A 12,209-nucleotide genomic window follows, 5' to 3' on the forward strand; every position below is an offset into this window, starting at 1 on the left:
AGGTCAGTCATTAGGGCTCGACCGATGGCATTTTTTGGCCGATGGCCCGATGCCGATTGTTGGCCGATTGTTCAAAGGTGGCCGATGGCCGATGGCCGATTGTTTTCCTCCAAATGGCCGATTGCCGATGGCCGATGGCCGATGCTGTTGGCCGATGGCAAAAAAAAAAAAAAAATCTAACAGAAAAAAAAATTGATAAGATTGTCAGGGATCATTGATTCATTTCACTTTACTTCCTTTCAATGAATAAGGAATTGTAATCCCCCAGCCCAAAAAAAATCAGATTTCGACCTAAATTTTTATTTTACGATCATCCAATTTAAAGTTCACAAGTGTTTTCGGCGCACACGTACATGCATATGTACCTAAGAACAGATAGATGACCGAAATATCCATTTTGAACGTCTCCTTAGTAAATTATCGCAAATTCTCTTGTGATGTCTTCATGCGCGTCAACTTACGTCACTCAAAAACGTTATGAAATAGTAAGTTGAAAACTCATACGTACGTAGTATGATCTAAAAGTTTGAGGACAAGTTGTATAAAAATTTACCGTGAATAGTTCACATTACCGAAGTACATCTATATACAAAATAGTCACCTTGAACGACTATGCACTTCTGCCAACGTTCGTATAGCTTTTAGAAGGACTCCTGGAAGACATTTATCGCAACCTCCTGTAAGGCCTCTTGCGCTGCTGCTTTAACTTCATCGTGGGGAAGAAGGCGACTTTCATGTTGAGGATGCACGGTTCGATTGGTCAATACCTTGATAAGACAAACAAATAACATAACGTTTCGTCGGACTTAGCTCCGAGTGACTTTTACCTGTTCCCAGCAAAAAAAAAAAACATTTGCATGGACGTCGCTTTCTTCTGTTAGGAGAAGATAAAGCTGCATCACAGAAGTTAGGGAAAAATGGCTTCCAGGAGTGTTTCCAAATGTTATACGAACACTGGCAGACGTACATAATCCCTCAAGATGACCTTTTGAAGGTGGATGTGCTTCGGTAATGTGAACTATTCTGGGTGAGGTTTTATACAGCTTGTCCCCCGAACTTTTGGATCGTACTACGTACAATATGTATAGGGTGTAGTTATCCTTCTCCTTTTTTGACTGCTGTATTATGGAAGACAAAGAACAACAGCCAAAAAAAGGAAGAAAAACAAAGAGACTGCTTAATAAACAATTGATTTTTTTAATTGAACATATAACTAAGATTTCAGTAATATTGTAATAATGTATGGATTTAGGTAAACTAAACATAGTTAAAAAATATTAAATTATGTTGTTTAATCATTCAAAAAAAAAATTAAGAATAAAACTATGAAACCGTCAACAAATTACGCAATTAAAATGGAAAGATTGCACGTATACATTTTTTAGTCATTAAATTAAACAAAAAATGTAACAGATAAAGTACAATATTAAATCATAATAGGAATATTTTTATACCTATTTAAAATTTATGAGTAGAAAAGTTTGCATTTTTCATAAAATGTATAACAGTGACATAAATTTTGCGGAAAAAAGAAATAGCCATGAAAACAGCGAGATTCTTAAAACGCAGCTACAATAAACAAACTCAATATTTACACCACCAAGTTAATAACTGAATACATATACTACTTGATCTGATGTTTGCACACGTAATACTGAACAATTTGATTGTTTAATCTTTTATGAAGCACTACAAACAAGTTCAAATTAAGTTTTTCAATTTAACAATAATTTTCTGAAATTTAAAAAATTGCATAATAGAAAATCCTTGAAACTTTTCTATAACATATTATTAAACATATGATGAAAACGAAAATAACTTATTCATTGATTTTAAATAAATACATAAAAATAGTTACTTACAACAGAAAAAAAAATCAATCGCTATTAATGATGCAAAAAAGATGACGCATTACAAAATATAGGTGAAACAAGTATAAGAAATACGCAAAATGACATTTCTTGACCAAATTAAAGAATCGCTAAATATTTAAGAAATGCTTGAAACGACGAGGTTGGGTTAGGGGTGTCACCCTCTGATTTTGGAGTAACTCACAACGTTAAACTTCGGCCCCAACTTCGGCTTAATTTTTTTAGTACAGAACCGCTACACTGTAAAAAAAATTCGGAAACGTTTCTGAGTATATCGTGCAGCTGCGGTTCATGAAATTTTCAAAAACGTGTCTGAGTATTTCGGAATTCTCTTTCTCTAATGTCCGGAAACGTGTCTGAGTATTTCGGAATCCTCTTTCTGTAATGTCCAGAAACGTGTCTGAGTATTTCGGAATCCTCTTTCTATAATTTCCAGAAATGTTTCTGAGTATTTTGGAGTCCTCTTTCTGTAATTTTCAGAAACGTTTCTGAGTATTTCGGAATCCTCTTTCCGTAATTTCCAGAAATGTTTCTGAGTATTCTGTGCAGCTGTGGTTCATGAAAGTTTCGAAAACGTTTCCGAGTATTTCGGAATTCTCCAAACAATTTTCAAAAACGTTTCTGAGAATTTCGGAATCCTTTTTCCGTGATTTTTTCTAAAAAATAATTCTTTACTATAGTATTGCATGCCATATCAGTTTCAATTCTTTCATATCTAAGAGCAATGAAACAAGCAATTTTAGAATCATTCATGTATTTTTTTTTTTTTACTGATTTTCTAATGACAAAAGGCATGGTTAACAGCATAACATATGCACAGTTATAAATTTTTGAAAATTTATGAAATAATATAGTAGTTTCATTCCCAATCACAAAATCGTCGGGGAATTGGAGGGGGGGGGGGGTACCTTCTGAAAAGTGGGGATTGTTTGTTAAACAATCTTAAACTTCATTTTTTCTCTCAATATTTTCAAGACAAAATTATCAACATATTGTATTTTTAATGCAGAACTTAAAAACATATCTTGTATCAAACTTGGTAGCTTTTTTTTTCGGATAAAATTTGACAAAACTTACCTACACTTCGCGTTCCGAAATTCGTTCACGTCAAGTCAATTTCTCTGACGAACAAAGTGTACCGAAAAGTACCAACAGAGAAATTGATGAATTTAAATATGACACCAAAGTCCCCCTGCTGGAACCATTCGGGTTTATTCTTCTGTTCTTGCCCTTTTCCAGTTTATCACAAATATAGATACTTAATCAAAATAGGTTACTGATTTTATTTTTAGAGTGTGCGCAAAATGCATTATATATTTTATTTATTAAAACATTGAACTCTATTACATGATTATTCCATTTCATATATACGAGAGTCCCCCCCCCCCCACACCATAAGAGTGATGGTACACCCATAAAATGATATAAAGCGCCCCCCCCCTTAAAAAAAGCAACCCCTTGAAAATGTCAATGGCACAGTCTGCGTGGTGAACGCCCCTCGTCTTCTCCCCATATGTGCATTTCATATTAATAACGTAGTATTTAAAAAATGATCACTTTTAAAACGATGACATGAAATAATATTACTTTTTATTTCGGCATGTAAATGCAGCTGTTCCATTTTTGCCACTGACTCATTCCTCCTGACTGTCCTACATTAAACTAGTATATCCACGAAGGAAATGTTTTTTTCGGAACAACTAATGTCAAGGAATTTTTTTATTGTTAACCATATTTAACAAAATGAATAAGCAGATGAATTAATTGCATAACTATGTTCTTACTAATAGATAACATGGTCATTTTCTAATGGTATAAATATTTTTAAATGAATGAATAAATTATAATAAAAAAAGATAAATAATACTGGCACATTTTTTGTGAAGCATATTGCAATACTAGAAAATATTTGCATTACCATATTTTTAATGAATTAAACAATTGATTTTTTTTTTTTTTTTTGAACCAAAATGTATATACTCCCAAGTATTTCGAAATAATTTTTCTGTGATTGCTTCTTAAATATAAATCTTATTTCTTTTGCGTAATTAATCAGTTTCAGTTGGTTACAACAAATAGTACACCGCGCACATAGGTATGTAGGATAACTTTAAATTAATTCAATAAACCCAAAAACAGTTACAATTGGGGCCTCATCAAATGCAAATCAACAAAAATATAAATCTATATAACAACATGTTTTAAAATATTCATTAATACTTACATGTGAACATGAGCGGAAGAAAATCTAAGTACCTCCATTACAACTGAATAAGTAATCCAAAGGGTTTCGTTTCATGAAGTATAAACACGGGTGTTGAAACTATTCACGCTTGAACACACAATATATATCTAATTATGATCGCACTGGAAATTGTAAAGAAGCAAATGGTTATTAAATAACTTAATAGCTGCGTACATCGTCTAAAAAATCAAGGGCAGTCCGAAATGCAAAGGCGTAAAATTAGTTTCGACACATTTTGCTACTCTCTAGACATGAAATAACAAGCAATCCAATGCTAAACAGTTGCTGACTGCAGCAACCATAGATAAGAAAAAAATAAGTTCTCGTTATTTCCGACTCATTGGCGCCCGGGTTGGAAGGATGAAATACGCTTCGAAGCGTTGCGTCATCACATCCGCCTCTAGATTTCTTGAAATAACAAAAAGCTTTCTGAATAATGAGGAGTTCGCTATTGGATGAAGGATGCCTACTATTTCGGAAACGTTTCCGATATATCTAGAAACGTTTCCGAAATTTGTTACAGTGTACCACCAACGCCTCGGAATAGTTTCTGAATCTACTTCAGCATTTCCGAAGAAAAAAATTCCAAACTCCCTTTGTTTTCCGAATTATGTCACCAATCAAAACGTCTTTATCAATTTCTTACATTAATGCTCTAAATTCTTCCTAAACAATAGACAAAGCTTGAAAAAAAATCTCTAATTTTATGAATGGTGTTAGTTTTAAACCACTCAGAAGTACAACTAGAGTTTAATTTCAGAAATTGAGGGAGTGGGAGGAGGGGCACGCAAGTGTTCTCGGAAATACAAAAAATAGTCGTAAAAAATAGAGTTCAAAATAATCATAAACATTCAGCAGAAAAACCCTTTTAAAACTTGCACCCGAGTTTGTTTTGACGTGCAGTGGCGGATTTAAAATATAGCATAAGTTTCAATTGCGCGAGAGGCCCCATAACCATAGGGACACCGCAGGAGTTAAATAAATGCTTATGGTAAATGTTTACAACTTCTGTGATAGAGATATAGGGACTCAAAATGTATTTCGATGGGCCCCAAACTTGTAGCTCCGCCGAAGCGATGCAGAAAAGACTGCATTACTGCGATTCATATTACAAATGTCGAAATATAAAAAATTATCGTCTGTTCAACCGGAATCTAACAAAATGAAACAAAACCGGTTTCGCAATCTTATATTTGTTTCCTTGGTCTCCATTTCTGCAATACATCACCAAATGATCGTCAGTCTGAGACGCTATGTTAGTTTTGCATTGAAATAAGTAATTAATAGCCACAAAAAATCAGTTAATAGGCTTTTTAGAACACCCGATCAAAAACAAAAAGTGAAGTGCACAACTGGAGCGTGCGCACATCCAACATGCGAAAATTTAGCCTTCTACAGCTTACTACTTTTCAGTTATGACTTATGAGAGATACATACGTACATCCAGCCGCAAAAAACAACGCAATAATTAACTTGTTTGGTACCTGAATGCAGTATTAAAATCTCTTTCAGGGGTGACTAAAATAGAAATTCATACTGTAATTTAAGTAAACAATTTTATATGAAAACAATAACTCCTTTTACTTTGTATTAAAAAGTAAAACAACAAAGGTCCTTTTTTTTTTCAAAAACATCGGCCAATTCCATCGGCTTTTCGATGTTTTTAAGGCCGATGGGCCGATGTTTCTTGCAAGTTAGCATCGGCCGCCGATGCCGATGCCGATGGCTAGATTGTTGAACCATCGGCGCCGATGCATCGGCCAGGCCGATGCATCGGTCGAGTCCTATCAGTCATTTGAAAGATAACTTTCGTGATTAAATTGAAAAACCGATGTAAATAAAGCACAAATTTACACGAAAATACAGCATATAGCTATTTTAAGGCTACAATAATGGAGCCTCTTCATTGGTGTAAAAAACTACGCACACAACCAGAAAGTTGTAGGAGAACTGAACGTCAACCAAGTTTGATTTTCGTGTCTCAGGAGGTTAGAGAATTGCCTTCGAAGCGCAATGAGGCAAAGCAAGACCTTCCTCTTTAGCTATACTGGCAATAAGTTAAGTCATTGGATATTGATTAACTATAGTTACAAAATTTTCTGTTCTTCCTGGCTCCAAAAATAGTAGATTAAAACTTTACTAAAAAATAAAAACTAGTACCGAGATATTTTGTGAGATAATTTATAACAAAATAAATTTAAAGCTTCGGTCGAAAAAATTTTAATTGTTCTTTACAAACCTATTAATTCTTAACATTAAAACCATTTAATTATCAGTTCTTGTTAAACGATATGTATTTCATACCGTTCTGAGGAAATTCATGTTCAAGAAACTCGACCCCTCAAACGAAATGCTGAAATGCCGCCTCTGACTAACAGCCTGCCAAAATTCAGCTTTCCTCTAATTAGTTGCGACACGAAAAGCGTATAATCATAGTACTACTCTTGAAATGTTTCGGAGGGGGTGGTGGAGAAAGCAAGAGGGGTGGGGGTCGGAACTTCGTATTTTTTTAGTGTATACTTTATGTATTAACAACCTGCAAAAATTTAGCTTTCCCTAAATTAGTCGCGACACGAAACCTTTATTGACTGTGCTATAATTTCACCCACTACGCGGCAAAAAAAAAAAAAAAAAAAAAAAAAAAAAAAAAAAAACCTTCAAAAATTTTCTGACATATTCCTGCTGAGTCTTCTGTAAACAGACCCCTGAATTCAAATATGACCACTGTTTTCCTCCCTCATGTCCCGTTCTTTGGAAATCGCGTTCCTTCCCCCTCCCCTTTTTCGATTTTAGGTTTTGTAGCTACTATTTTTATTTGGAGGAAAAGGTAGCATTATATTTAATCATTACCCCCTCTTTTGAGTGGCCAGAGAGTTGCAAAGTTCAAAACCAGGAATATTTTGAGTGAGTCGGGATACTCATGGTGGTATTCCCCACTGAAATATTTCAAAAATCAGCAAAACCAATTTTTTTTATGGGGTGGTCATATTTAGATTTAAGGAGTCCTTTTATGTAAGAACCAGCTAGAATAATGCCAGAAGCATCTTGAAAGATTTTTTTTCCGCGCAGTGTTATCTTACCGCGGTTTGAAAGTACCTCTAACGAGGTCTGGCCTTTATGATCAATACAAGGACTACAAGGAAATAATTGCAAGTGCACAATTTCGACATATTGATGGAATTAATAAATTCTTGTAGATGTTGATGGAAAACTTCCAGTTCCAGAAATATTAGATATGCATTACTTTTTTGCACAACTGGAACAAAGTTTACAATAAAATAAAAAGTGTTTTCGAACACAGTTATAAAATAAAATAACTATTGAGTAGAATTTCGTAAACTTATAAGCATCTTTCACCTCATACTTAATGAATTATTATTATTATTTGTTTTAAGAGAATACTATTGGTCATTTTCAATATTAGTTTACGCCAGGGGTAGCCGACCTTTTTGAAAAGAGTTCCTCCAATTCGGGGGGGGGGGGGTACAGGTGCATCACTTTAAAGTTTCCAACATATTGAATTAGTATATTGTGGATATCAGAAAACTTTTTTTTGTGTCTTTCTTAAAAAGCTCTGATCTTAATTAGTTAAAACCGTAACTTTACTAAGATTTGACATTGTCGAGGAAATAAAAATTCATGTCGTACGGCTGCCAGGTACGTATTAAAAACAATCACTGCATTTGCTAATCAAAAATGCAGAATCAAGAAAGAAAATTAATAACCCACTTAAAAGACTTGACTTAATGTACTGAAATTAATTACAAGTATTTTATTTGTTAACAAAAACAAACAGATAAACATTTTAAATTGCTGATCTTCCTCAACTTCAACAATTCGTAATTCTAGAGCTAGAATACGCTACCTAGCAGTGACTGCGGAAAATAGTCAAAGAGGTAAAAGATTCTCATTTTCATTGGGCAACTTAAGTGACCGTGTCTTTTCTGTGTCTTTACCGGTTTCAGCTACCATAGGCAAGAGACTGCAGCATCTCATACAATTTATTGGAATTTGCGAATGCAATCGTATTACTATAGTAGGGGCAGACCTAATCTACAAGCATCGTAATATTCTGGTTAGGGTCTGCGTAGTCTTAACAATGGTCCCAGGTTAGGTGTGCCCCATCTACGAGTATATAAAACTTCGAATAGAAGTATGTTCAAAATTGAGTAAAAAAAAGGTAATATAATTTCAGTTCTGCGTAACTTCAAAATTCTAAGCAAACTCCACCAGATGTAGGAAAATTTGCCCTTCTTATAGGTACTAGTATTTCAATTTGTTCGAGTAAGTTTTTACTACCAAAACTGCGTATAAGTGCTAATTTTTGTAGTTTTTAATTATACCTCCTATAATTAAAGACCCACAAAGATGAGATCGAGATAAGAACTATAGGTCGAACAAGTCCTCTTTTGAACAAAAAAAAAAAAAAAATATTAAAATTGGTTCATCCGTTTAGAAACTACGCTGCCACAGATACACACGTCAAACTTATAAACCCCTTCTTTGTTGCGTCGGGAGTTAAAAATTGCAACAAATAAAAGCAGAATGGTCGTGTCTTTTTCGATCCTTTTCAAAAAAATATAAAGTGTTAGCCAATAATCTTGAAGAATAAGAATTAGTGTTAGATCTCAAAATCAGTGTTCGAAAACTATTTTTCTATGTTTTTGAATTTTTTAATAAGAATTCTCATATTACTGTTACTACGACGTGCCACTCTGTGATACGAGTTGGCCATCCCTGGTTTACACCATTGAGTTATTACAGCAGAAGTTCGCTATTATTATTAGCTCTTCATATTAAAAAAAAGTAAGGTCGAAGAAATTCTGAAAGGAAGTGGCGGGCCTGCGTCCAGGAGACCCCATAGCTCCTACAGCCATGACATTTTGTACAAAATTACTTCGAGCCCCGGTTGTTTGCACTTGGAGTTTTGTTTTTTAAATTTCGAATTATTATTGTAATTTCATTTTGTAAGCTCAAATTTCGAGTAAATTGACTATTAAAGGGGTGAAAATTACTTTCATATATTAATATTATATATCGTTGGAAAAGGTAGAATTTTCCGCGTTCCACGCAATTTGTTTCATTGTTCTAACTTCATTACGGCTGGAGTTATTTGCGTTTTTAACTCGAATTGTTTTCGCTTAGCTGAAATTTAGGCTCTATTTTCTTCGTTAAATCTATCAGTAAAAAGTGAAGGAATTGTTCTGTTTTTTTTCTTTTTTCTTTTTTTTTTTTGACATTACTTTAAAGAGCGGCTTTTTTACTCCAGATCTAACTCGATCTACGGTCGAAAAACTAAGCATCTATCTCCAAAGGAAAAAAGTTACAAGCCGTTTTAATCAAGTACGAAAAATCTCATCTCCATTCAAATTATTGATGTTTTATTTGGCGTTGCCATAGTTACGTCTTTTAAATTCGTTTGTTTCTTCTTTCTTATTCACAAATTTTAAGGTTTCGATTTTAACGAAAAATCTCAATTCAAGTCCCGAGCTAAAGAGCAAAATATATTACTAGATACCAAGAATATGAGAGCGACTTGTCAAACGTATAAAACTGCAGTTTTACATTGCTCAGGAGTCCCTTAGCCCTTACGACTCTGCAAAGTGGTGCAAGTTATTTTGAAATCCGGGGAAGGGTTACTTTTTGTTCCAAAGGGAACTACTCATGATGCATTTTTGATCTGTTTCTCTCTAATTGACGATTTAAATCTTTGCGAATCAAATAAGTTGCGAAGCAACCTTCGAGGGTTGGTGAGCCTTAGCGAGCTCCCTAGATTAAAAAAAAAATCTTACCTGGAGGCGACGAGTTCCGCCGTGCTGGGTAGCACCATCGTGAAGTGGGGAGAGGTGAGGACGTGGAAGGTCTGCCGATCCACAATGTTGAGGCAGAGGAAGACGAGCAGGGGCGCATCCACGGACTGCGCGAACTCGTAGATCTGGCAAACGTTCTTGGGGCACACGTTCGACTCCAGGTACGAGAGGCACTGGTCCAGCAGGTGGGGCAGGGCGTACTTCTTGGCAGCGAAGGCAGTCATCATGGCGTCCTCGATGCTCTGCAGTCGCAGGCCGTCGCTGTACGCGTACCTGTTCGCACACACAGAATGACGAGAATGTTAATGACGTAGATGGGTTCCATGTAACTTTATTTGGAAAATGAACATATTACAAACAAAGAATATGGCATTATAAAGAGAAACACAAACACTTAGACACCAAAAAGTCAACGCAAAACAAACTGGTCTGTCTCTAGAATTCCTCCATTCCAGAGCAAGAAGCCCGAGTGGTGGGGCAGGTCGAGAAATGCCCGTACTGTAAAACTGGCGGCCCGTGCTGGGACATTACGTATTCAATTTTTCTTTTCACACAAATTTCTATGCAAGTTAGCGAATAAATAATATTACACACAGCGAAAATAAATAAAATTAAAACACGGTTTAGTAGCACAGGCAGGAGCAAAAATTTAAAATTTGGGTCCCATCCCAATACTATGGGATTACACCCAGAAGTTAAGTACTTCAAGTGGTTTTCCATGGTAATGTTTGAGAGTTGAGCATAAAGCACAAAACCGGATCCAGGTTCTGGTTTTGTAAAGATTCCTAATTGAAATGTGAACACGTAAATCGGAAGGGAGGAGTATAAATTCAATATTTAGGCACAAATAGGGGTCTGGGGCTCGCCCCCGATAATTTTTGCTCGAAACTGAATTTAGAAAAACGTAGCTTTAAGCTATCTTTGGTTGCGTTAGGCCGAGGGGGGGGGGGTTGATCCCCACTTTTTCGAGCCCCATCTATAGCATCTGACGCCCGATTTAACGCTCATTTCTGATTACGGGCCTGATCCATCCTTTGACATTTCAATATAGTTTATATCACTTTAGGAGAGTATTCCTATGTTTGGTAATCTTGTCTAGCAAACAACCTCAATGTTAGCACAAAACAACAAAGAACAAATAAAATGCTGTTATGGCGCAAATGAGTTGGGATAAAGCTTAGATTTTCCTCTGAACTGCAGCGCTGTGACGGATATACTTTACTTTCACATTTTTTCTTCTTTGTATTTTCTTAAAACAATAGATCTTTACTTTTGATATATTATTTTCAATAATGCTAAGTTAGTATGGTTAAAGTGTTAAACTAGTTCGGTAACTAGTGTAGTTGAGTTTGCGAAAGAGGAAAAGAAACGATTCAGTATCAGAGGCTGTTCTGTACTTGATGACAATTAGACGACCTCTCGCTAAACAACTACCAAGACGTCATCCCTTAAAAGTCCCGACTTTAATGGCATAATTTAAAAATATATATGGCACTTAAATGCTGAGACATGGGATTATCCGGGAATAACTGCTTCTCCAGTATGTTTGAGTTCGATGGAATCTTTCCCGCGCCAGACTGACAAGGTAGGATTTAATCGGACAAAAGGACAGACGCGAGCAGATTCTAATAATAAAGAGACATGCACTATCATGAAACCTTCATTGATGAATACACTGAAAATTGCAAAATTGAACCTTTTAATTTATTCCAACTTTTTATTCTTTTAATAGTTAAAAATGCAGATAATGAATTTCGTCAAGCAAAAATGATAAGTTGGCCTTAGAAATGCGGGTGGGAAAATAATTATTCTACCTCCCTTAAGCGTCATCATGTCCAGCGATCGATCGCACATGCAACAGAGAAGAATCCTGACCATAGGGTCGATTAAAAATACCCCTCCCCCCCCCCCCCGCCGATCACGTGGGGTCAAGTTGAGAGAGGCGCGTAATTGGGTCATTGCTGGGCAGCCGTTTTTAGTTAACGACTTTGATGGTAAGCAGGTCAATAGGCCGTTACAAAATGTAGAAGGGTTTTATTCAGTGAAATACTCGTGGCACAGTTAATTCACTTCATTCAGTTGGTAATATTTTTCGAATCCATATTAACGGTTAATGAGCGCGTAAGAGAAATCTTGGGCATCAGAAACAAACAAACAAGTTTTTTCAGATCTACTCGAGTCTACTTTTCTGTGTATGAACGTTGTGTTGGTGCTATTTACCATATTTTCTTTTGTTAAGCTTAAGCTTTAAACTATTCCGAATTTAAAAAAAAAAAAACTTCA

General features: G+C 35.4%; 1 protein-coding gene across 1 annotated transcript in view; it reads right to left on the reverse strand.

Moving 5' to 3' along the window:
* Positions 1 to 12,209, reverse strand: part of LOC129216705 (BTB/POZ domain-containing protein 6-B-like) — a 58,324-nt gene that overhangs the window by 14,129 nt on the left and 31,986 nt on the right. Inside the window, exon 3 of the mRNA XM_054850922.1 lies at positions 9,909 to 10,199. Coding sequence (XP_054706897.1) covers positions 9,909 to 10,199 — 291 coding nt within the window. The remainder of the gene's footprint in view (positions 1 to 9,908; positions 10,200 to 12,209) is intronic.

This window comes from Uloborus diversus, chromosome 2 (genome assembly GCF_026930045.1).
Source record: "Uloborus diversus isolate 005 chromosome 2, Udiv.v.3.1, whole genome shotgun sequence".
Taxonomy (NCBI): domain Eukaryota; kingdom Metazoa; phylum Arthropoda; class Arachnida; order Araneae; family Uloboridae; genus Uloborus; species Uloborus diversus.